Raw genomic sequence first — 25,900 nt, forward strand, 5'->3', positions numbered from 1 at the left:
TTAATCATTTCCTGTTACTACTCTTCAATGTTGCCTTTCGATTGCACCAGCAATATTTGTTTTGTATTGTGAAGGATGTTGGGGAGTTCCATAATGCTCTCCTGTGGCTGGAAGAAGCCATTCTCTAGGGACTGCAATATGACTTGAAGCTGCCAAACTGAGTATCAAGCAAGCTGTGCAAACTGAGTTGGAAAATTGCTTCTCATTATTTTGTAGTAATCCCGGTATTCATGGGAGTCTGACCATCGTTTATAAGCTAGTGCAAGGAACTGCACAATTAGCCGTTAAGTAGTCGTTGGTTTCTCAGCAAATGAAGTTGTTGCAAGTCTGCATTTGGAAGCATGATGTTGCATTTATACCCCCTGAACTTACTTGATGATTAATGCATATGCCCTTCCCTTGTTAATACTACTTGTCAAACAAGATCAGGGCAAATTTGGAAGAAATTTCTTATTTCACTTCTACAAATAATTTTTTAACGGGACATCAAGCTGCCTGGACTGATTCTGCAACATATTGTTCCTGTTCAGGGGTGCTGTATGCCATTTCTGAACTTAGAGGGGAGGTTAGTGCAAGTGTCAGTAGTTTCAGGGGAGGTTTCTACAATTTTTCCTAATTCAAATTCAACACGTTATTTTAAGCGGTGTACACCCTTTAAAAAAAAAAAAAAAAAAGAGGCAATCAACAGTCAACAGCGGGTTAGCACTGGCAGTACACAGAGATTTTCACGTCATCTAGAATTCATCCACAAGACCGCCGGCACGCGCAGCGGAATTACCACTTACAGCCACGCAAAATCCCCGTGCCGACACATGTTTGACAACTGTAAAGACGCCTTCCTTCAATTCTTATGCCTTCCCCCCATCCCCTCCTGATTTCCTCCACACCGAAGATATCAATGCCCCTAAAATTTCCGCGTTTCCTCTCTTACTTCCTTAGACTCCTTTTCTCCACCCCACAGACCAAAATTCTCACTCTTTTTCCATTTTCAGGTCCATCCCAGATCTAGAAGATCCAATTCTTCCAAGAAGGTACGGAATCCTGTACGTAGGTAATGTATGATCTCTTGTTATTCAAGATTCAATTTTGATTGTTCTGGGTTTGGCTGCAGGAGTGAAACTCTTGGAAAAACGGTAATGTCTACATTGGTGGCAGAAACGAATTTCAAGAATGAAGAGGTAAAGAAATCTTTGAGCCCTACTCGGGCTGGACTTGATTCGCTTCCCAAGAGTTTGGTTAACGGCAATGCTAACAAGGACAATGCTGATAAGCCCCCCAAATTGAAGATCTTTATTGGGTATGATCCCCGTGAGGACATCGCTTACGAGGTTTGCCGTTATTCATTGCTGAAAAGATCTTCTATCCCAGTTGAGATTACCCCAATTAAGCAATCTGAATTGAGGGGAAAGGGTCTTTATTGGCGTGAAAGAGGGAAGCTAGAGAGCACTGAATTTTCGTTTTCGCGGTTTTTGACTCCCCATTTAGCTGATTATGAAGGTTGGGCCATGTTTGTTGATTGTGATTTTCTGTATCTTGGTGATATAAAGGAATTAACCGATTTGATTGATGATAGATTTGCTATAATGTGTGTACAACATGATTATGCCCCTAAAGAAACAACTAAAATGGATGGGGCTGTGCAGACGGTTTATCCGAGGAAGAATTGGTCTTCCATGGTTTTGTACAATTGTAGTCACCCTAAAAATGGGATCTTGACTCCTGAGGTGGTGAACACAGAATCAGGGGCATTTTTGCACAGGTTTCAGTGGTTGGAGGATGATGAGATTGGGGAGATTCCGTTCGTGTGGAATTTTCTTGTGGGGCATAACAGGGTTGTTGAGGGCGATTCAAGCACATTCCCTAAGGCAATACATTATACATTAGGAGGCCCATGGTTCGAGGCATGGAAGGATTGTGAGTTTGGAGACTTGTGGTTGAAGGAGCTTGAGGAGTATAAGAAGGCGAAAGAGAAGAAGGTAGATAGCTAAAATGTAGCTCAGGAAATTGTTTGATTACTGTTTAATTCCACACTGAGATTACCATTTGGTTTCCATTTATTATCCCAATTATTCTTGCTAGTCTTGTAGAGTTGCTCCCCTTTAGGGGTCGTTTCGATGTAATATTTGTATTATTCAATTTCTAGCAGTTTCTTATTGAAGAATGATGCTATTAGTTCTCCGGATTTACTACTAGTTTCCATATTTCTTTCTTACAATTGACCAGCTATTTGTAGGAAACAATTTGAAACTTATCCACTTTCTCTTTCTTGAACTCTTGAGATTGCTTTGGTTGCTTTCCCGTTTGCACATTGCATCCTGTTTTAGGTACTACTGTTTTTGTCTTGATTCCTGGTTGAGTAGCTGATCTTACTGGAGACGTAACTGATGTTATGATCTTTAGGACCACACTTTGTTGGCACATCATCGCTTTCGTGGTTGCTCCTGGATCAAATAGGATGCAGAGTTTATGTGTTTAGACTAGTTTGTCTTCTCATCCGTATGCAGAGCTACAAGCATGCCTTTTGGAGATCACCTGTGGTACTTATATATGGTAGTAGTTTCTACAAGAGGGACAACTGTAGTGTTTCAACTTTTGCGCTACAATCTCAGGCTTAACCCCAGAATTGAAAACCTGGTTTCTCCCCCATCAGATGCATGACATTTAAGAGTCAGAAACTTAGGCAGAAATTCCATAGGAGATGCAGTTTCATTGTGTATGCATGTCTACCCCACTTCCACAATTGTAATTCCTCCTCTTCCACAATTGTAATTCCTTTTCCCTGCTGTTCCAAATTCTACTCGAGTATTCGTCTCAGCAAGAAGATTGGACATCTAATTCAATCAACCTGACTAAGAATTATATCTTTTTATGTTCAGTATTCCGCTATGTGGTTGCTTTTTTGTCGGCGGAGAAATTTTTTGTTTCAGGCTTACAAACTCTGGTTTGCTTTACAGAAGGGGAACAGATAGAGCCAATATTATTGCCGAAGCTATAAATACATGGCAATGTTGCATTAACGTTCTTACGTGCTTAATGCGCTCCTTATATGGAACTTCTGCTTGGCAAAAAAGAGTGAGAGCGAGACTTTACTTGTAGAAACGAATGGAAGGACCTAATACAGTCCTGATTCTTGATTATATGTTCTTGTCCTATCCATGATTTCTTCTAACAGCCGCATTAGTATTCAATCATATAATGCTATTCTTAGTCAATATTGCTCGTCGCGCGCGGTAAGGTCTCTGCTCTGTTCCAGTACACGGCGAATTGACCGGTTTAGGTTGTTCGCTTTTAAATGACGCGGCAGCAGCATTCACCGGTTGCATAAACCGCGGTGACGGGGCCAAACAAGTTAGTCTTTGCGAGGCATGGTTACAAAACCCCGGTCTAGCCGCGACGGGTCAGTCAGTTGCCCAGTGAACTGGCTGCTCAACCCAACCGAGTTGATAATTGGACCAAATAAGGAAGAAACCAGTTAAAAAGTCAATGATGAAGTGCTTACTTTTACTCCGTGAAGGAAATCGCCATGGGAGGAGAGGAAGCAAAGAAGTGTGGGGCCATTCTTGTTGGTTTGTTTCTTGAGCAATAGATTTCCGAGCATCACCGTAGGTAGAATAATACGATGATATCCGCCGTAATGAAAATGAGAGCCCCGGCCGAAAGGACAAATGGCATTAGATGATTAGATTGGTCTTAGATGATTGATTTCTCTCAATTCACGAAACCTCAAAAACATGCAAAACACCTTCTCTTATTTAGCTTGACAAGTTTTCATATACTAATATATTTAAACAGCACACAAATAAATTAAATTAAATTAAGGGTGAGATAGGAGACACACGGCACGCTTGTGTGATAGAACAAAGACATATGTATAATAGAGGACTTATTTGTGCCGTGGAATAATAGAAACTCATCAGTACACGAAACTGAGGCAGGCGGATGTGATTGTGAAGACTAAAGAGCGGAATATGCCAAAATGCCAGAGCATCCATCCCTAAGCGCCAATCTGCCAAGTCCACGTCTTTTATTTTAGATAACTCAATTCAGCAGTTAAATTTCATAGATTCAGATCCTGTTTGATGACAAAAAATCGAACATCTGAATTAATTAAATGATTTTAAATTTTTCTAGGGAAAACTTGCTCCCAAAATTATCACTGAATATGATATGCACTCGAATGTATTAGATTTAAAACTTAACAATTCAATCGTTCAATGAATTCAGACTTTTTTAGTTTTATAAAAAATACATCCTTGGACCCTACAAATTTAAAGAGCACAGGCCTGGCTTATGACTTTTAACTAGAATTTGATAGCAATAATAAGCTTCACTCTGAAGCAGTCTAGCTAAAAGCTGCCTGTGTATAAGAAAGCAAAAGCGGTTAGTAGAACTAGTTGAAGATGGATGCCCCGCCGGTCTATCAAGAGGTGTCTTACTACGATCATGTTAAGCAGCGACATGCGGATAAAGGCTGCCTCTATGCTTGGTCTGTATATCTAATTAATTTCTTCCTTTTGTATTACTGTATTTATTTATTTTTTACTGAGATCGCGATGGATATGGATATTATCTCCTTTCTTCAGTTCCGAAAACCTAGTCAAATCCTTACCTTAACCAGAATATCCACATGTAAATATGTTGCATGTAATTCTTTGCAAACCTTTGATGTGCAGTTTGTTCGCGGCGTGTTGCTGTTTCTGTTGCTACGAGACATGCGAGTGCTGTTTGGATATCATCTGCTGCAAGTGTTTCTAAAATCTTCTTGGTCTACTGATTCAATTCTCTCTTAATTTGTGCCCGTGAAGCAAACTATGTCGGTCCTGTTGTTTTTAGTTTTTTGAGCTCCTTCAGCTTCTTGGTTTGGTTCAAAATTGAGACTTTAACCGGTCTCAGGTGTTAAAAAGATTGTCAGACTCATATAAACTGTTCTCCCTTCGTAATTAATTCCTTCTTCGTGCTTGAGCTGAATGATTCTGCATTTACACCTCTCACTAGTTTAAGTGCCATCCAATCCATTGTAGTAAAGCAAAGTTCGAGCTTTACACCTTGCGACGTTTCATAATAAAAGCTCACGTTGATGAATATTTTCGTTTTCGTTTTCGTTTTCTAGGAGGAAACTTCTTGTCAGGATTAATCTCCAATACTCGTGGTTTTACGACTGAAAATTCTGGCCCGGTCAGCTTGTCCAGAGTGAGGATCATATAATTCATTTTTACGCGCACAGCCTTTTCCCATTCTTTGCCTAATTCCTTGTTTGCCCCCTCCAACTCTCACTTCTTTGAAGCCATTGAAAGTCAAATTTACATCTATTCTCGGCCATATTAGCCTTCTGCACTCTTCTGCTAAAACAAAGGGGGAGGAGAAAAAAAAAAAAAAAAAGAAATCAATGGTTTCACCTAATAATACCTACCATATGACCTTTAAATTGTACAAGAAGTTAGATAAAAAATGGTGAAGACAATAGTACAATGATAAGGCTGATCCAAAAAACCATGCCTAAGCAAATGCACGGGAAAAATCAAGTCCCCCTGCACCGAACCCTATTGAGCTGCTAATCCTTACCTAGCAACCAAGGATGGGGTTTCTTCCTTCGTCAATCTCAATGACAAGGACATGCTTTGGATCAGAACCCTTGGGTCCTTCGGCGTAAAGAGTAGGGAGATAAGCCTTGTATGCAGGCAAGTACCGTGAAACAAAATCCATGACCTGTGATGAATTGAATAAGGAAAACATTTCAATATTCAAAAGCAGATTCCAATATACCTATCGAATTATCAATTTTGGTATTCATCAAGCAACAGATATATGTGCTTATTAACCACACCTCTTCATCGGACATGCCTGGGTTTCCATCCGCCCTCATAGCAATCTCTGCCTGAAAATAATCCCACATGACTTAGTTAAGAAACTTGGATGGTTTTTGCAAGGAAAAGCTTTCTTCCTGTCCCAGGAGAAAGGCTAATGGGTAACTAATGCTTAACCTGCAACCGCCACCGGAAGACATAATTTGGGTCTTGAATCTTGATAATTATCCATGAGTTTACAAACCTGTCCCATACATCATAATATGCTTCCAGATTCTTATTCACTGTCTCAAGCTGCAAAGTCAAGTTCATATCTGACCATTATGGTTTTGATCAAACTTGTTACTCAGTGGGAGGATGAGTAAACACAGTCAGCTAACATGTTCCACTAGATCAATGTCGAGTACTCTTACCTGAGGATCAACAGCTTTGACGGTTTCAGCAGGGACAGGTTTAAAACCAAGCATCCAACCCTCAAACAGGACAGCCTAACAGATTGGAAAAAAGAAAAATTACAACTCAAAGTATATCTGCCATGTTTATAAATGAAGCATTATTCAGATGATGAAAAAAAAACAAAACCCATAAGAGTGTATAGTTTACTCATAAAGGCGGTCTAGCAAGGGCTCAAGTCAGATCCCACAAAGAGTGGAAGGACCAGCTACTTTCTAAGAAACCAGAACCAAAATTCAATATCAAGTTGCTATATTATAATGCTCAACTGAAGCCTCTTACAGTTAGTGGCCCCTCAACTTCTGGCCATGTCGAAGGATCAGCTCGGTCACCTCTACCATTGTGTGCAGACTGAAAGGTCAAGAGACGGGTTGGCAAATCTAAACTCCAGATGTACGACTGAGATCAAAAATTTTGAAAGTTACACCAGCTTACTTTATCATACCGAGGAAGTTTCATTTTCAACCCTGCAAAGTTCAATGTATGATTAAACTAAATTCTCCAACTATAGGCTCAATCAGTAAGCCAAGGAAAATGATGCTGGATGTTCTTACCTTCTTTAGTCAATTTGGATAGAGCTGTCAGTGTCTCAACTGACAATGAAAGATCATGGCTTCCAGCATTTCCGCGAAACTGATTTCAACAATATAGGTCTTAGAAAATTCCTTCCATCTCTGCCGCTCTCATTTGAAACAAAAAGACAGAGAATGTTGAGCACTTAAATTGCCTTACCTCTAAAAGCGCATTCCCTGAATTGCTTTCACGCAGTTTTGCCTAAAAATAAATCAGTATTTCTCTATGGAATGAAAACATGAAGCAGAAATGCAAGAAAATAGGGAAATGAAATACCAGATCCCGATAGACATTTACCTGACTCTCTGCAGTTAAATAGAAGTCGTCAATGGATAAGGTTGCAGTCTTCCTGTTATTCAACATATTATAGAAGTTATCAGTCTTTCTTTTCCCATGTACACAAAGAACAACTTAGATGGCTCAAATTCAATAGAAATCACCATTTTGCAATCTACCTCCCAGTGATCCGAAAAAGATAATCCAGTGCAAAGACAAGTGTTGTTTTTCCACAACCTTGTGGTGCACTAAAACCAATCTGCATCAGAAGATAATGACAGATTTATTAGGTTGAATAGCTTAATGGACAAAAACTCCACAAGACTGTGACACGTGTGTCTCACTTGAACTTGACCATCTTGGGTTTTCCTTCTTTTTTCTACTCCTAACAATCGCTAGCGTTTGAACCCAGTGAGAAAAAAAAAGGACTAAAGGAACATTAGAAAATAACTATGTACCACCAAAGGAGGGATATCTTCTCCTTCATTAAAAGTTGACATATGCTGAGAAATTTCGTCTTCACACCACAAGAACACTGGAACATAGTAGTGGTAGATTCGAACTTTTTGAGGTTCTGTCATATACAACTCATCGAGTTGAAACAATCTACACAATTTTGAGCCATACAGTAACCACTTGTCAATCGACTCTGCCACCTTCTCTGTGGTTAGACCGAACTTGTCTAGAAGTGGTCCTGAGCATATGAAATCAAATAGATCCTTCACAGATGAAACCTCAGCAGGTGCTGTGGGAAAGCGGGAATGTATTGGGCCTTGCCTGTGACCATTGTGAACAAAATTATCACCACAAGCAGAATTGTCTTGTATCCAAGAACTTTTACCGCCTGCATCAATAATACTAGTCAACGAACAAACTTTACAACCAAATCTCATTTATGAATAGCTGGAATGAGAGGATGATTTCAAGTTTTTACTTCTTTCATTTAAATTGCTCATACTGAAAAGCTACAGAGTAGGCCAAAAAGCATGATAAATGCAAATGAAATTGCTAAGCACAAAATTTTTTGTCATTTTCATTTTCAATTGAGTATAAATGATGATATGAGTAGAGAAATAACTGCAGCTCTTTGCCAGCCACTTTTACACAATACTACCACGTAAAATGAGATTGGATATCCTAGAGATTTCTAGAGAATCACAAAGTTACAGGATTAGAAGAGAGCAACGAGTCATTGAGGCAGCCTAAATCCTTTGGTTCACCTTAGAGTGGCCACCAACATCACATGTTACTGGTATCATGTTCACGGAAATAGGCAACGCCAGATTCTTCTAAGTAGCTGCTTCACACTTGTAGTCTGTTGTGGACTGAATGGTGGGAGCAACTGATTTGCATTATTGGGATATGCATTCTAATAGGGGAGACAACCTAAGCCTACGACTAACTCTTGAGAAAACCATAAACCACTGCATAGTTCTTGAGAGTTTCCACTTTCCAACAGATTATTATTCCTCGCACATTAAGTTTGTATGGGGACGAATAATGGTTTAATGATGTACTGTAGTTCGAAACTCCCTTGTAGGTGTAGTAATTTAAGATTTTAAAAGCGAAAAGTATAACTGTATTTAAAAATCAGTTCAGCCTTTAAGAAAAAGATGAACTTAAACTTGGTATTAGCCACACATAATCATCCCTCAACCCTTCTTTGATCTGTACGTTAAAAATCTTAATTCATGATTGTACAAAAAATAACGGGATTTCAAATTGAACTTTACTGGAAAACTTACCAAAATTTAATAAATAAATAAAAATCTCATTCAGCATCAAATAAATACTCCAGAAACGTAATGTAAAGCTAAAAACAAAAATCAAAGGAAATACACCAAAAAAAAAAAAAACTGTAGCATTTCAGTGTAAATTCAATTAAAAAAGTCAAGATTTGCTGAATAACAAAACAACCCAGAAAAACAAATTAAAAAAAAATTATAATTGGCCTAGGAATTCTTCATAAAATTTACCTGATGAAATTGAGGATTCAGGCAACATTTGGGAAGGTAAAGGAGAGAACTTTGCTCTGACTTTGGTCAGTGCTCTTCTTGGGACGGCAGCCCATTTGGATTTGATAGCTATCCGATTAGTACTATTATTATGATAACAATCAGTATGAATTATATCGGAATTGAAATTGGAATGAGATGGTGAGGTGGAGGGCGGTGTCAGCTGCCCTGGATTTGTGGGTTGCCATAGTATATTCACCGCCGCCATTGCCGGGCTTATCCCTCAGTGCTCTTTCTCACTCCAAGGGTGGCAATGCGGGTACGGGAATATGAGACGGTTTAATAAAACGTTGGTTTTCTCCGAAAGAACATGTGAAAGTACTAAAGTACCCTGCTATAAATGGATAATAATTCTCTTTTCTCCTCTCTTTTCTGAGCCATCAGTTTGTAGGTAATAATAAATAAATATATTGCAAAGCCGACTCGCTCTTTTTCCTAGTAGAAGACGCAAATTAGTTTTTAAGAATTGTAGCCAGGGGCTCTTCCAGCTGCAACTGAGAATTAACCTGAATTAATCAATTTATACAGCCCTCTCATTCTTTCCTCCAAATAAAAAGATTTCTCCAGCGGACAAACATATAAGCTTTGACATTGGATAGCACGGTACTGATGTCCTCCTTCAGCTCAATATTAACCATCCAAGTTGTTCCTCACATTCTTATATGCTTCGTCCAATAGCAATTGGCAACAAGATCAAGGCTTTAAATTCAGAACTCTATTACTTTTCTCTGTCCTATCATGTAAACATGATGCCATTCTTGTGAACCATTTTCATCTTCTCTCCTGAAGTTGAATACGTACAAAGCATCCCTCTTTTTTTCTGTTTACTCAAAAGCATCCACATAAAACAATGTGAGCGAAACTTCGCAAGTAATATTTGCATCCGGTTACCTACAACTTACAGCCAAAGATCAGTATTTTACAGCATTTGAAGGCATCGAAGTTGTTTAATCCAAGAAATATTCCAAGTTCAAGAGACAGGTTTGGAAGGACCAAAACCTTCAGAGAAGTTCAAAGTATTGTCAATGCTGGTAATGAAGAAAGAGGCTGCACAACAAATGTGCATGGCGACCAAAACAAAAGATAACTATAGACACCAAGACTGATAGAAGGAGTAGGAGGTCAAGCAGAATTGTTTCTAGCCAATGGCAATCTGCAGGTATAGAATCAGTCTTCAACTGTCCTCCATCCATCAGGACATCGGCCATTTCATGTTTGGAACACAGTGTCACAAAGTTTTGGGGAGCGCAGAGCCGCAACACATTTAAACTGTTGTCAAAGAGCAATTTACATTAGTACTATGACACACATTATACAAGGGATGAAGCAGCATAGGATTCACTGCACTTCCTGTCATACAGCATCAGATAATCACCTCAAGTTAATATGAAATACAGATAAACTCAAGTATGATTCCATGCCTATCTTCACTATATCTGACCTTATCTTGCTGGTACTTTGTGCGTATAGCATTTGAAGGACAAGAATGACTGTCTAACTGAAGACATTGTAAAGCAAGAACTGTTGTTTTCAGATCTGAAGCCTTGTACTTGGTATAGTATTCCATTGTTGGATTCTGCCATTGAAGGACGAGTTAGTGGTAATCCCCTGCGGAAAACTGAACCAAATAGATCAACTCATGAAAGCTAAGGGTACAAACCCATGGGTGGCCTGATTGTTTAAGTGTCCATCTGGCAAGGAATATTGCTGATGCAGCAATTACAGAAGGAAGGAACTTCAGGAAACCATAATGGACCAATGTCAACTCTGCAAGGTACTTGGCTAAGAACTCCAACACGAGACTCGAGCACTGTAGATATATTAACATTTAGCACACGACTTTAGCCTTTCCACCAAAATATACTGGATTGGTGAGTCTTTCAGGCAACAATAAATGACCCAAGATCTAAAAGCATCCACTGTAGTAAAGCATTACTAAATGCTGACTGTACTACCTCATAAGATGAATGTGCTGCACGTAGGAATCTCCTGTTAAAATAACACACAAGGAAGGACTAAATGTGAGAAATCAGAGTGTCAAGCACACTAAATTAACCAAGATTTGTGATCAAGCAAAACCTACCTAAGAAAAGTTTTAGCAGTAGGAGCTGACAGTTGAAACCCCAAATTGTTCAAAACTTCACTCTCTAGTTCCAGGACCTGCAGGTTTACTTCCATCAGAATCAGATGCTTCACTCATATAAATCTTAAGAATGACTTTTGCTAATTAATTAGTGAGATCCTACCAATAACAAAGAAAATTTTAAATAAAATCTCCCATTATCAGTGAGCGGGTTGAGCAAAACAAAGCCTTATAGAATCTGAAACACCGCGTCTTCTCGACTTTTCACTTCACAAAATGACTCTTTTATTGGTTTTTCCATTTTCAGTTTGCTTGAGTGTCCATTCTCAAAGTGAAAAGGAAAACATGTGATGTGTGAAATGTGTACCTCAGTTTTGGTGTAAGTGTTGTCCGTGATGAAACACAACTCCTCCACACGTGGTGCACAAATTTCTTCATATTTCCTTCAAGAATGCGAATTGATATTCAGATTAATGTATTGTATGAAGGAAAAATGCATGGTATCTTAGAGAGATGTTATTCAAACTACTGGTACAGGAGAAATTGATCTTATCTTGATTCTGGCCAAGAATATTTATGAAAGATAAATCAAAATTCAGTTTGTCTATGTAACTGCACAGTGGGAAGAAGCTAGAGAGCTGCTAGTGTCAAAGTTCTGAAATGTAAGAAACCCTCTCACAAAAAAATTGCAACATTAGTTTTCATGAAGGGCACATAATTTCGTCAATATGGTTTCTACTGATTATGTTTTGTCAATACCAGAACTAAAAGGAAATTTTGTAGAACTTTTAAACATTATAAGTGTTTATGCAAAAAATTTTCAACAACAAAAATTAGAGATAATACTATCAAGAAAGCAGTAATAGAACATGGTAGGATATATGCTTACGAGGCAATTAGCATACAAGTAATGCCAAGAAGTTGAAGTCTTTGCCTTGCTATGTACTTTTGAGAGAGGAACATATCGACCAGGTATACTGTCAGATAAAGTGTGTCTGGCACCAGCTTATAATGATCACACGCCTACATAGATTTTGCCAATTGGTTATGTTGTACTTTGGCAATAACTTTTCAAGGAAAAGAAAATTTTAACCAACAGCATTAAAATTTGGAAGAAGAAAGTTTATAAGCTGATGCTTCCAGAAAAAATGACATGATTGATGCTAGCAACACAAACTATTGCTAGCCCTGAATCAACAGAAGCACACTGGAAGTATCATTCTTTTTGTGAAGTGTATGAATAACTAGGACAGACATTGAAGTTGGAATCCTGAATACACTCAATTGGATTTTCTAAGTGCCATATAAACACATAGCTCTCTTGAAGCACATTATCTCAGGATGGGAAAAAAATTTTCTCACCTCGACAAGCCAGTCTACTAAAATTCCCCGCATTGTCTGACTGATATCTTGCTGAATTCCTTCCATATAAAGAGAATCTGGTCTTCTGATGATCTGGAGAAATAAAGGGTTATAACATGTTTCAGCTGCAAGTGTTCTACCCATGGTTTAGAGATATGGAGATCTTTTTCCATTACTATTACATCATAGAATAGTTATGCAACAAAAAACTACAGATGGAAAACTTTCCATGAAAACACTGACATGCAAACTTCTCAAGTGTACCAGTAAAAATATGTTATTGCTGCAACCTCTGGTGGAAAAGCACTAATACAGTGGTATCTGCTAACTTTGTTGTAAAATCTCAAAGTATTTCCTTCATGAGAAAGAAAATTGTAATAGAACTCAATCTGGCTCTTCTAAATAAATGAAACTGGGTTGAATGGAAAACTTACTTTTGACAGCATATATTAGAAGCATTCACGAGTGACTTCTGATCAAGTTAACATCAATTTTAATCATAAAAGAGACAATCTAACTTCTCATTCTTACGGGGGATTATGGTCTATCTATCTCATCCCACAAGCTGTAGGAGGTAGGGCAAGGTATTCTATACCATTAGTTATATGTATGTATGTGTTTGACATGAACATAAATATATTTTGTATGAACCTACCTCTGCAACATGTAAGTTCCTATATATCTCAGAAGCGTATAGGCTGCATAACTGGGGATCCCCGTGATCAGCATCAATATCAGTAAAGTCTGGTGTTGTAGATGCTGCTGACATCTCATTTTCAAGAATGGTTTCTGCAGTAGTAAAAGAAATTTCAGATTTCGTGTTGCCAGAGCTTCAAAAGGAAAGAAAAGGCAAAGCCTTGGCATACATGGTATGCAGGTTAAAATAACGTGTTCAAATTCCTTAATATCAGCAGTCAATATAAGAAACAAAAACATCCTATCCAGTTGAATGTGTTTGTCCAATATCTGCCAGATAAACCAAGAAACCTCTAGTAGAACAATAAATTAACAAGCATAGCCTCTGCAATATGATTGGTTTCACTTAGACAAACAAAATTAGGGATACATATGACTGACTGCTATAACTTCACAATGAATCTAAAGTTAAAGAAAGCCTTCAAAGATCCACCTATTCTGGTATATTAAAATGGGTGAGATTGGACATGAATGATGTATCTCCCTGTGGTAGAAATGACAAAATGTGCTGCTCCAGAAGTCCATAAAAACTGTTAGAAAAGGAGAGAAAAATATGACTAAGAACTATATGACCTTTGTGCATTTGTTCACCATACCTGTCCTGAAACAAGAAATCTCAGATTGATGAGAAAATAAACTGCGCGCCATTTTATTGTCTAGGAAAGTAACAGATAAATGTCTTTCAATATCTACACAAGAACGAAATATTATGTTGGCACAAGCATCTAGCATACTTTCAATTTCTTGAAGCTTTTGTACATAAAACATATTCACATGCTTAATTGACCTATATAAATGCGTATCAAGTCCAGCTCACTAGTACTCATTAGCGTAGCTGGTTAAGTTTGTTATGATTTGGCTGACAAAGAGGAAGAACCAACCTTTCTTTGAAATGCTTTCGTGTCGCAAGAGATTGCCACATTCTTGCTTTATGAGCTGACAATCTTTGCCACAATTTTTCCTGATAAACTCATTTGAGCTGCATAATGAGTGCTTATCCAACTTCAGTGAACAGGCAACTTTGCCAGATTGAAGTGATGTACGCTCAATTTCTTGGCTGATACTTGTTGCTGAATCAACCACAGCCTGTTGTGCTTCTACTGCCACAGGAGCAACCAATTTGGACTCCATTATTGAGCTTTTTCTACCTTCTTTTCTGTTCCTCTAATGATTAGAAGAATGAAAACAGAAGGAAAAGTGATTATTGAAGAAAGAAGAAACAAAAGCTCCATAGTTTTATAAGTAAAAGACACACTAATAAGCATGCTAAGTGGAGTTGTCAAGCTATGATGTGAACTGGTATCAAATACACTAAGAGAAAACTAGTAGTGGCAGGCTTGTTCTGATCTTGTGACTCTTTTGAGTAACCACACTTTCAGCTTAAACATTGTTTCAGATTCAACTTGCCTTTCTGCAACTCAAGTATTACGATATTGAAGACATATACAATCTGAAAGTGACATATACGGATGATATTTCTACATTTAAATACTTTTACAGGATACAAACTACAAAACAAGCTGAAGGATAGGGTACAGACAGGAATTTTAGTTGCATTAAGGCACTTCCTTCGTGAATTCTTGCAGAAAACATTAGTGACATCCTCAAGAACAGCCCTCCTCTTAGGCTGATTACAAGGATTCGGAGGAGCATCGTTGTTCCTCTCATTCAAGGCCGGTCTTTTCAAGTTCAACTTCTCATCTTGCAGCTTTGACAGTTCCTTGGAATGCATATCTCCTGATTGACGATAAGCAGCTGCTCGAGCTCTTGTGATTCGGCCTGTTGGCTCTCCAACTGCAGATTTTACCAGATTTTCCTTCATCATCTTGAGAAGACTCAGAAATACTGTAAGGCAAGCCCTTCTAACTTGAAGGTCAATTCATCAGACCTGAAAGTTGTCAAGTGACAGAACATAAAATTGATGACAATCTGAACAACTGAGATCAAACTGCAAATACAATGGTAAGAACAGTTAGCACCATGATAAGAAGGCAAAGAACAGAACAAAGAATCCCCCAAATGCTGGATTTCAATTACTATAACCATAATCCTTGAGGTGTTTAGGTTAATTTCTTCCCCATCCCGCAAAAAGGATACAAGAAAACACAAGGGAACGGAGTTGTGTAAGAAACCCTTAGTACATGTTTACTATTAAGATTATACAATTCCATAATCTGATGCAGATCAAGTAATGGTAGACCAGTCATCATCAGCCCAGTAGGCTACCTGATCATTCAAAATTGTACAAACTGTATGCAATCTTGGTAATCTGAGCAAGTCAATTTTTTCAGCAAGTGGCTTTCTAGCTGTTATAAGACTAAAAAAGAAAAATATCTAGATTCCATTTATGCAATCTATTGATGAGTTTGTCTTCTTCCTTGTATTTTACACTGCTGGTTCATAAACTAGGAATAAAAGGAAAACAGTAAAATCTTCTAGAAAGACCAAAAAACATGTTTAGTTGTTAAAGATATATTTGGTCATAGCCCATGATACCTCAATCAGCATGACCTGATAGGCTTAATTTCGAGCAATAAAGGATCTTAGGATTGAAGTTAAAGTATAAATTTCAAGAAGCGAGATATTATATGCCTGCATCAGTAAATAGAACCTAAATCACTATATTGAAGACTAAAAAAAAATGTCAAGATCAGTACATTGTTTTTCAAACCAAGAAACATTTTAACAATTTGACAGGGAGAATAACACAAACCGAAAAGCCTCAATCTTCCATAACTAATAATCGCTATCCCATTTGTGTTTTCTTTAATGATATTAAAAAAAAAAGTGTTCTTTCATGCTCTACATTGCTTGCAAGAACAAGGAGCACAAATCTTGATGGAAAAGAAACTCAAGGCAAACAAAAAAGAAGCAATGTCATACAACTTCTTTTCTTTTCTTCTGAATATTTGAAATTGGTCTAAAAACTTTGAACCCATCTAGATAAGTTTTTTTTTTTCCTTCCCCTCTCTCATTCAAGATAAATCCAAAATGCACCAAAAAGTCTTGATGAGAGGGGGTTTCCCAGCAACCAAACAAGAGCAATGTGGACTAAAAGGCAAGTCTTTTTTAGCAAATAAATGTCTTAAAACTGTAAAAATTTGGCATTGGACAAATGATTACAGACTCGTGAATCCCAGAAAAAAGCATAGCCAATCAAGAAAATTCCAGAAACCACATTCATTAGCATAATCAAGTATTGTTGATTAGAGTCAGAACCTTAGACACCCTGCTTTCCGAGCTAAAAAACCCTCCAAGAAAATCTTGCATAAAAGGGGAGAAGGAAATGTAAAGAGTGTTGGGTAAAGTAAGAATCTTTATATAGTCCCATGAGCGGGACAATGTGGAGTTCAAACTCAAGAAATTAATACTTAAAAGAAAAAAGAAAAGCGTAGTCTGAATTTACAGTGAGGCCATTTGACTAAAGCCTATGGGAGTATTAAGATTTGACTCTTTTGACTCGGACAAAGTTAGTTAGTGTCATTTAAGATTTTTAAGCGTTTTAATTGGGTGCAATTAACCTAAAGCTGCAACTTATCCGAGCTGGCAAATTTTTAATTTTTACAATCTGCCCCTGAGTTTCGTCTTCAATTACAAAAGTTGTTTAGGTGCTGTCAGTTGGTGTTTCATCCTTTTAAGGGGGCTTTTGGGAAACGAAATCCCTCATGTTAAAATTTGTTGGTGGATTGGAACGGTGGTCGATTGATTCTGAAAGCAGTGATATGCTGCATGTAGTCTTTGTTTGTGACCTGTGAACCTGATGAATCTGGGCTGTTGATCAGTATGACTTTAAAATGTTGATCGAACTAGTAATTTTGCGGAATGTAGCACGAGGGTAATTACTTTTTTTTTTTTCTTTGCTGACGGAGTGGGTGTCCGGGTCAATCCGGACGGGATGGGACACGACTAATCCCACTCTGATCCGGGAGGAGAAGCCTCATCCCCACGAACACGATAACCACATGATTCGGACCATTGTGGGTACTGGACACCAGCTCCTAAGGAGACTTGCTGAGACCAATCGAATTGCTCATGAGGAACAGACAATTTGGTGGGAGGCAATAGTTGAACCCCTGACCTCCCATCCCACCAGGAGAGGTGGTTACGAGGGTAATTACTTGACTCCGGTGAAAAAGATCTGCTACTATTGCAAAACAGGCTCACCAAAGCTGCTAAATTGAGGTAATAAGCAGCAAAGCTAGTTAGATTGCTCCCAACTTTCTTGAATTGTTACATTTGTGGATCTTGTCCGAGATTGGTCTCATGTATCTTCATTTGCTATATAAAGTCCTAAAAGTTTCATGTTGGTGCTCTGCAACTTGACAATAACAAATTTGATAATTACATGTTCAGAAGGTGACCTTATACCTTTGAACAGTCAATTGGTCACTAATTGAGTTTCTGTCTGGTTGTTTTTGTCATAAATTCGTAAAATTTTAATGTAATTATGATGTTTAGTCCTACTTAATTCCAAGTTTACAAATTCATGTTTACACCAAGGTTGTATCAGTTTATACTTCATACAAATGTTATAAGGAGGGATGTGATTGATTGGATGGCACGGGGAAATGAAGCGTGAGTAAGAGATTTCGAATTCGAAACATTTTACCTATATTACTTAAAAAAGAAAAAAATTTATACGAACGTCATAATAATTATATAACCGGATAGAATTGCACAACACTTCCAACTTAAGAGCCCTAGATTTGATGCTTTATCTATACGAGTTGTAGGTAATGACAAGAGATACATAAGACGTTGTTAATCAAGAGACATAACTTGGAAACCAAATTTGAAAATTTTACATCGCTTCTTCCTTTCAAATGATCGTTGTGTTCAAAGTAACAATGCATTATATGGATTGAAACTGCTCGCGCACCCGTCATTTTACAACCTTATAAATTTTAACTTCAATAATTAGTTGTATATATTTGTCATTAAAAGATATCTTTTCGGTGGCATGAATTTACTAAATGATGAGATTGAAATCTCATGAACAATAGTTGATTCATCTGCATAATTTTGTTGTTAGTCCGATTTATCATCGACATCTTGGATCCTCTGTTACCTGACAACTAATTAAAGTGCATATATGCTTGCAAGTTTAACTCTATATAGCTACAAGCCTGAAATTGTAGCGTTACTCCTAATCCAAAACCTGAAATATTAGAACCTCTAGATCCTTAATATTTATTTCAATGTAATCCAGGAATGGGAATATGTCCTCTAATATTTGGTTCCATGTTAGACTTTTTTTTTTTTTTTGAAGAAAAAAGAAGGAAAATTAATCATGTTAGTTAGAGTAGATGACCAGCACTAAGTCTGGAGAGGCAACTTGGCTTTTCTTGCTAATACAAAACATTACTCGAATCAACTGTGCAGGAAATTATGCCTGCCAGCTGACTCGCTCCTGGAAATGTTAAGATGAAACAAATCCAACCAAGTTCCAAAAACATTGGAGCTGGAAAAAGATGGTCGTTATTTTTTATTTTTTGGGTTCAATTTGTGCTTTCAAATAATCCTCAAAACTCAACCAAAACGAGAGGGAAAAAAAACTTTGATCACATAAGCAGACCGCACTGGCTTAATCCGTAAGAGTTATCAGCATCTTTTTAAATTCTCAAATGCATTTTATTGGGGTCGTCCAAATCAGATAAATCCAGAATGGTTCAACAAATTTTGGCTTCAAGGACCAGCAACAGAAACTACCAAACAAATCACTGGACCAACTTCGGAAAAGACAATCCAAAATGTAGCAGCCACAAAAACGTGGAAAATAAGACTCCCTCCATGTACCACAGAAAACCCTTCACTGCAAGCATGAATTTATTCGCGCCTTAAAGTTAGTTTGGATGGTTTCGGGATAGTCTAATTAGGTTCTGAGATCACGTGTTCAAGTAATCTCTCTATGACTTGTGTATCCTTAGGGGGCTGAATGCACAAAAAATTAGAATAGTTCCTGTGTTGAAAAAAAAAAAAAGCATGAATATATTTTAATATAGTAGGTCTTTTTTTTTTAATTTTAATATAGTAGGTCTTTTACTTTCCCATAATGTTGGGTGCAATTTTGACATCTACATATTCTACTCCACCAACCAAAACTAACCAACTAGGGATATTGACCCAAACTCCAAAGTACTTCCACCAACAAGGAGACGAAAGGGTCAAATGTAACGTCTTGGAAAAAAGTAATTGGCCAATCAACCTCCACATGTTTTCACGGAAGGCATACAGGGCCCTTCATTTGGTTCTTGATAATGCTTTAGTACAGTGTACTTTAATTTGCCTCTAGATGATTCTTTTTTTCTTTCTTTCTTCTTCTTCTTCTTCTTTTTTTTTTTTTTTGAATTATTGCCATCAGTGCTTAAAGTTTTGGAAATAACCTACAAATCACTAGAGAGAAAAATCCAAAGGGAAAGAGGAGGAGGAGTGTATGAGCATCTATAGGTGCCAGATTTTGTTTTTATTTTCTCTGCCGACTTATCAATCATCCGTAGGCTGGAACGCAACAATGCCAATCCAAAGTCAAATCCCAATTACTTATACTTAATTCGTTCAGGAAAATCAAGAATTATGTTCATATATATCCCTTCCTCAGTATCCACCTCATTCCGTCCTGTCCCACCACCCAAACTGACTGAGGAAAAATTGTACGATGTTCTTTTGACAGTTCATGTTGCAAGATTCTCTAAATTCCTACATAGAGAACGAAATTTCTCAGAAGTATCAAAAGTATTAAACATCTATAAAAATAGCTCAATAATATGCGTAGAAACTGTGTTACATTAACCCATGAAGACTTTAAACTTTTCAAATTATTGGCAACTCAATAATATGCGAAGCCTGTTAAAACATTTCTATTCTACCAAAAAAGTTAAAAAAGGAAAAAAAAAAAAATCTAATCTTGCTGCCAATTTAAAGAAAATGTTGGTCAAACTGTTTGGAAGCTGTTAAAACAGGTCAAGAATGCGAAAAGAGACAGATAAGAGAATACAAAACAAAAGTGGAACGTAAGTGCACCTCTCTGGCCTTCATTTTTGGCTGCAGTTGCTTGTGAAGATAAGCGGCAGCCTATAAGAGGCGTTTCCTACAAGGAAAAATGGATAAAGGAGAAGACAACTAAATAAAATCAAAAGGGTGGCAGCCTTTTTTTTTATGATTGGCAACTTTTTCCACATTTCAGTAATCTGAATTCTAAATTCGGTAGACTGCGTAAAAGACAAGGCCCTTTTCTGCTTTTACCATAAAAGTATTCAGATTTAAAAAGACTTGATTTTGGGGGCTTTGAGGAGTCGGTGAAGACAAAGTTCTCTCTATTCGGCTTATATTTTATGCAGTTGCATATTCGGTGGGGGAGTTGAGTAGAGGAGAGAAAAAGACGAGTTGAGAAATATGGGTTCTCATGGAATGCTTGCTAGAAGAGCTCTGCTCACTGAGAATCCTGTTATGGTTGAGGTATTGCACATTTGATTGTTAAATTCAATTGTGTGTTTTTTTTTGGCCCTTTCATTTATTACTTGTCTTATTTGCTTCAATTCAACCTGTGCACCTATATGTCATAAACTGGTATCTATTAGTCTGTGGAAGAAATTGAAATGCGTGCTTGGGCTTTTTGTTGGTAAAGGTCTGAATCAGTTTTGTGCTTACCATTTTGTAGATTCAAGAATTGATCCGAGGTGTAAAAGATAGCATTTCTCTTGCTCAGGTTTGTTTACTATCCCCTATGTTTTGGAGATTGTTCTTCCGAGTATACCTTTTCTCGGTTGTTCTTCTGGTTTTGGATTTCAAGAAATCGAAAAAATGGGAATCAATATCTGTTTGTCTCCCCCTGTCAATAGCTTGTAATGTGCGACTTTGGAATTGGGATTCGGAATTTCTTGGACAAATAAATTGGACTGAATTTGACTTATATGAACCACTGAAAACTAGAACCAAAGTGGTTGTTCTTGATCTCCTTTCCGGACTTTGACTTGTTACCAATTTCAACATTTTACTTGTCATCATGACTTGCCTCATTACTCAGTCTGCCTGATTAATCAACCGGAGGACGCCGCCTTTGTTTCTATTTCAATTTGAGTGAGAGAAAGAGAAAGAGAGACGTAAGTATGTGCTTGTCTGTCTATCTACTCTGTAGACCTCTTTGCTTAAATTTTACAAACATATATGAAAATTTAAATAAAAGGATGTATTCTTATTAAAAATTAATTTTTAATTTGTTAATCTCCTGATGTGTCTTCTTGTTTTGGGAAGTTGATGTGCTTTCTATGTTGGTTCTCTATCACTGATTATGACGCTATCATGCAGGGAGTAGTATACTGGCAACCACCAAAGCAGGCATTGCAAAAGGTACAAGAAATTGTCGGGGAGCCTTCTGTTAGTCGTTATGGTGCTGATGAAGGTCTTCCTGAACTAAGGAAGGCAATATTAGAAAAGGTTTGGTCCTTCATTATCATCATTTACTCTAGTAGTTTTAGCTGGAAGTTGTGTTGCTTGTCATAGATGGTTCATTGTTGACTAGAATGTTCTTTGCTATTTGGGTTTTTAGATATAATGAACAATTTTTAGTTGCTACTAACCTACTGAAAGCTACTTATTATTCAGAAAGTTAGCCAATCCTTTCAAATTAATTCTTTTCAATTTGTCTCTTCAGATGCGCCAAGAAAATAAGCTGCACAAATCCTCTGTAATGGTGACTGCTGGTGCAAATCAGGTATCAAGCTGCATTGTAGTTCACAATAAAGAACACAAGTTCTAACTCTTTAGGTTCTCTTGGTTTCTTGTGATTATAATCATCTCATGGCATCTCTCTTTTGTTATTTGTGCCTGCTATCTTCATTTTACTCTGTTCTGTTTCTCTTTTTGTTTTGGTGAAGTTATTAAACCAATTTGAACTCATCCCCATCCCTTGGCCATGTATATTGTACATTTTCATGCATGGGAAAATAGTTTTTTGAAGAACCAGCAACTCATGTATAGAAATATCTCAGGCTTTCTAAGCTATTTAAGCCAAGTCAGATCTTAAAAAGGCTAGCCTTAGATGCAACCATGTAAGCAGAGATAAAGTAGGGAAGCTGGTAAAGATTTGGAGGTTCCTAAAAAAGTATGTGGGCAGAATGCAAAGATTGAACTTTGTTTCACAAAGTTTCAGACTTTTGATCAGTAATGTTTTGCCCTTAAACTCAAAATAATTTTCATTTAAGCTTCTGTCTACACTGATTGCAGGCATTTGTCAATGTTGTTCTGACATTATGTGATGCTGAGGATTCTGTAATTATGTTTGCACCGTACTACTTCAATGCATACATGTCATTCCAGATGACAGGTGTTACTAACATTCTTGTTGGTCCCAGTGATCCAAAGACTCTTCATCCAGATGCAGGTTGATTACTCTGCAAAATACTTGTTTCGTGTCATTATTCGTTCCATTATGTTTATTCTTGATTTCGATGCACTGTTCTGAAACTTTGCTGTCATTGAAGTAGAGCCTAAATTTTTCGGTTTTGGCTTCTGAAGTAGCGTTTGCTTGTTAGGCAGATTTATTCTCGTTTTGTATTCGTTTTAAAGCTTAGAAAGTTCAAGTCTATTCTTGGATTTGTCATACATTTAACAAGTATTCTCAACTTAGTTTTTGTCCTAATAATTTTAGTCAAGTGCAACTTGCTTGGGTAATGATGTGTATAAAGTTTGTCCAGCACTAGAAATTAAACAAAAAGTTGTGGCTATTGATATGGAGGTATTCAGAAGAACCCCATGTTTACAACAGTCATAGTTCAATACTGTTTGCTAAAACAATGGATAGCATATTGGGTGATGAACAATGTGTCTCACTTAAATCTCACTTGATTTTCAGATTGGTTAGAAAAGACTTTACTGGAGACTAAACCTACACCTAAGCTTGTTACTGTCGTAAATCCCGGCAACCCCTCTGGAACCTACATCCCGGAGCCTCTTCTTAAGGTCTCTCTCTCTCTCTCTAAAACTACTTCTATATCTGGTGAAGTGCTGTTTGGCTAATGATGGTAGCAGTCTGTTCTTTATATTCACGCGTGCCCTTATCCTCTGGAAAACCAACTTACATTCACGTATGACATGTTCAACAGAGGATATCGGACATTTGCAAAAGTACAGGGTGTTGGCTTGTTGTGGATAATACATACGAGTAAGTACAGTTTCAGTTTACTTTTATGAGCAATTACTTGTGTTGAAGTGTATCCTTTCTGGACATTTGTTCACTTCATGGAAATATGCTACTAATGCCTGTTTTTGTACTGCATAAGTCACTTGTGCAGTATCTCATTGGTGCTTGTCTATGTTGCAAAGGTTTAAGCTATTCTTCATAGCTATTTCATGCGTGACCTCCTCAGCTGGTAATATAGTTGGTTTACTACAGCATTGGGTAAAGGTCTGACAATCTGACTCCTTAGATTACTGAAGTGACCACACAGACTTGAGATGGATGATTCTTCGTAAACTTAGCTTCGGATTACAAGATCCCTTAATAGATGGAACTAAGTTTATATCTGTCAATCAACACATTGCATGGACCAGATACACGTGAAAAGTCACGATTGATTCAGCACGAGGCTCTTGCTCGTCTGGACAACCCTAAGAATGAATGTGTGGTACAAAGCTATCTCTATAGGTGGTACAAAGCTTTATCACCTATGCAAGCTATGACCTCCCAAATCAGGTTTGGTCAACCTGTTCATTACATGACACCACCCTTGTTAGAGCAATCTTACTGATGCAGTCTCATCTAAGTTTAGGGTTAAACTGAAAATAAGAAGAGTAGCATGGGCCAACTGCTGGATGTGATCAAGTTCGATTTCTTTATAAAAGGCGGAATAAACTGAAGACCTGCCATTCAGCAGCTTGTTACAAAAATATGTCATACAAGACTTGATTGGTAGTGCATTTTGGTAAGGTTGTCGCAAATGTGTTTTGATGGAAGAACAAGGACGACGCATGACAAAAGAGCTAACAAAATCACTGTCCTGTTGCTTGTTTCATTAAATATCTGTCTAATCCTACTTTTGAGCACGCATAGCTTACACGGGGTTAAAATGTCAAATGTGCAGGTACTTTATGTACGATGGTCATAAACATGTCTGTGTAGAGGATACTCATGTAGTCAACATCTTTTCCTTCTCCAAGGCTTATGGTATGATGGGTTGGCGAGTTGGCTATGTAAGTAATGCTTTACTGCTCCGTCCTGAGATTGTCCCATGTTTGTTTAAAGAAATAATAATGAAGTTGTTTTGTTTCATCCCTCTTCTTCTTCTTCTTTTACTTCATGACATAGCAACTATTCTTGTGAACTTAGTGATGGCACCAACTTGTTTATTTGCCAACGTGAAAATGCTACTGGCCATACTTGTCTCTGAGGCAAGACTGCCTATACATTGGGTTTTGATGTTTGAAATAACATTTTGCTCCATCCAGATTGCATTCCCTTCAGAAGATGAGGAGTTGAAAGATCAACTTCTCAAAGTCCAAGACAACATACCCATCTGCGCACCCATAATCTCGCAAAAGCTGGCTCTTTTCTCATTGCAAATGGGACCAGAGTGGGTCACTGATCAAGTGAAAGACCTTGTCAAGAACAGAGCACTTGTTCTTGAAGCATTGTCACCCTTAGGAGAGGGTGCTGTTAGAGGTGGAGAGGGTGCAATATATTTGTGGGCAAAGCTTCCCGAGGAATATCCGGACGACTTTGAAGTCGTTCGCTGGCTAGCAAGGAAACATAGAATAGTTATAATTCCAGGGAGTTCCAGCGGCTGTCCTGGTTATGTAAGGATCTCATATGGCGGATTGGCTGCAGATGGCTGTCGAGTTGCTTCAGAAAGACTAAGAGACGGGTTAGAAGAACTGGTGAAAAAGGGGATGGTGGAATAGTTTCTCTTGAATATTATTATAAAGCGCCCAGAATAACTTGATTCTAATGGATTCTGGCTCTGGCACATTTCAATGTTAAGAAAAAGGACGGATTTTTGTGCATTCTAATAACAAACATTCACTCTATTAAAGCTTGCACTGGCGGTGGTGGTTCTGTCGGCCTAAATGATGATTGAATGGGCATGTCTCTAGAGACAAACATTTTTTGTGCTTTATCCCATTAATGTCTCTCTATACATTGCTAAACATTCATCACAGATTAAAATTTATTTATTTCCGTCGACTGGTTCGTGGCATTTAGCCATACATTATTGTTTAAGACGCTGTTGCTTGTGGTGGCTGGACCTGATTGAAAAGGAGGAAGGTTCAAGAATGCACTATTAGCAAATGGAAGAAACAATTAGTACGTTAAAAGTTCAGAAAAGGATAAGCGACAAAGGAATGTGCTTTTGAGTCTTTGATGCCTAATTCCCTCGAATAAAAAAGAAATCTTTGATGCCTGATGCAAAGCAAATTGGGTATCAGTTATCAAGAATGAAGTCGCTGAGCTACCCGGCAATTCCCGTGCCGTGCCCGTGATGGGAACATGTACATTTGAGAGAGGCAAGTTACAGAGGGTTTACAGGCTCCCACGGTGTAGAGGTTAAATTCGGGTTTTCTCCTTGAGGTTAATTCCGTACAAGTTTTTGTGCCTTTAACCTTTTTTATTTACATGGATCCACCCTTACTTCTGTTTAATTCTT

The 25,900-nt window shown here is 37.7% G+C and overlaps 4 protein-coding genes across 8 annotated transcripts; 2 read left to right on the plus strand and 2 right to left on the minus strand.

The window, feature by feature from the left end:
* Nucleotides 1-759: 759 nt before the first annotated feature.
* Nucleotides 760-4,944, plus strand: LOC113740274 (protein CDI-like). The gene is made up of 3 exons (XM_027267838.2): nucleotides 760-1,031; nucleotides 1,112-4,486; nucleotides 4,674-4,944. Exon 2 carries the CDS (start codon nucleotides 1,137-1,139, stop codon nucleotides 1,986-1,988), a length of 852 nt encoding a protein of 283 aa, XP_027123639.1. The 5' UTR covers nucleotides 760-1,031; nucleotides 1,112-1,136; the 3' UTR covers nucleotides 1,989-4,486; nucleotides 4,674-4,944.
* Nucleotides 4,945-5,390: 446 nt separating this feature from the next.
* On the minus strand, nucleotides 5,391-9,394 carry LOC113742584 (D-glycerate 3-kinase, chloroplastic). 2 transcript variants are annotated; one of them, XM_027270452.2, is made up of 12 exons: nucleotides 9,083-9,392; nucleotides 7,565-7,950; nucleotides 7,286-7,365; nucleotides 7,128-7,179; nucleotides 6,990-7,031; nucleotides 6,812-6,890; nucleotides 6,693-6,724; nucleotides 6,540-6,608; nucleotides 6,218-6,292; nucleotides 5,982-6,098; nucleotides 5,825-5,875; nucleotides 5,391-5,706 (listed from the first exon to the last, which is right to left on the minus strand). In XM_027270452.2, exons 1-12 carry the CDS (start codon nucleotides 9,327-9,329, stop codon nucleotides 5,563-5,565), a joined length of 1,374 nt encoding a protein of 457 aa, XP_027126253.2. In that variant the 5' UTR covers nucleotides 9,330-9,392; the 3' UTR covers nucleotides 5,391-5,562. The 2 variants fall into 2 exon arrangements, with proteins under 2 accessions (XP_027126253.2, XP_071901546.1); XM_072045445.1 differs by lacking the exon at nucleotides 5,982-6,098 and having other exon boundaries at nucleotides 9,083-9,394.
* Nucleotides 9,395-9,974: 580 nt separating this feature from the next.
* LOC113742446 (cyclin-A2-4-like) lies at nucleotides 9,975-16,592 on the minus strand. 3 transcript variants are annotated; one of them, XM_072045442.1, is made up of 12 exons: nucleotides 16,482-16,592; nucleotides 14,803-15,150; nucleotides 14,144-14,426; nucleotides 13,222-13,355; nucleotides 12,567-12,659; nucleotides 12,094-12,227; nucleotides 11,572-11,647; nucleotides 11,205-11,281; nucleotides 11,077-11,110; nucleotides 10,782-10,931; nucleotides 10,563-10,697; nucleotides 9,975-10,390 (listed from the first exon to the last, which is right to left on the minus strand). In XM_072045442.1, exons 2-12 carry the CDS (start codon nucleotides 15,085-15,087, stop codon nucleotides 10,331-10,333), a joined length of 1,461 nt encoding a protein of 486 aa, XP_071901543.1. In that variant the 5' UTR covers nucleotides 15,088-15,150; nucleotides 16,482-16,592; the 3' UTR covers nucleotides 9,975-10,330. The 3 variants fall into 3 exon arrangements, with proteins under 3 accessions (XP_071901543.1, XP_071901544.1, XP_071901545.1); XM_072045443.1 differs by lacking the exon at nucleotides 16,482-16,592 and adding an exon at nucleotides 15,489-15,570; XM_072045444.1 differs by lacking the exon at nucleotides 16,482-16,592 and adding an exon at nucleotides 15,242-15,385.
* A 3,694-nt stretch (nucleotides 16,593-20,286) lies between these two features.
* On the plus strand, nucleotides 20,287-25,372 carry LOC113742558 (aromatic aminotransferase ISS1). 2 transcript variants are annotated; one of them, XM_027270418.2, is made up of 9 exons: nucleotides 20,287-20,717; nucleotides 20,920-20,967; nucleotides 21,567-21,695; nucleotides 21,913-21,972; nucleotides 22,485-22,641; nucleotides 23,113-23,219; nucleotides 23,363-23,421; nucleotides 24,341-24,449; nucleotides 24,705-25,372. In XM_027270418.2, exons 1-9 carry the CDS (start codon nucleotides 20,655-20,657, stop codon nucleotides 25,155-25,157), a joined length of 1,185 nt encoding a protein of 394 aa, XP_027126219.2. In that variant the 5' UTR covers nucleotides 20,287-20,654; the 3' UTR covers nucleotides 25,158-25,372. The 2 variants fall into 2 exon arrangements, with proteins under 2 accessions (XP_027126219.2, XP_071901547.1); XM_072045446.1 differs by lacking the exon at nucleotides 20,920-20,967 and having other exon boundaries at nucleotides 20,508-20,717.
* Nucleotides 25,373-25,900: the final 528 nt, after the last annotated feature.

The sequence above is a fragment of the Coffea arabica genome, chromosome 4c, assembly GCF_036785885.1.
Source record: "Coffea arabica cultivar ET-39 chromosome 4c, Coffea Arabica ET-39 HiFi, whole genome shotgun sequence".
Taxonomy (NCBI): domain Eukaryota; kingdom Viridiplantae; phylum Streptophyta; class Magnoliopsida; order Gentianales; family Rubiaceae; genus Coffea; species Coffea arabica.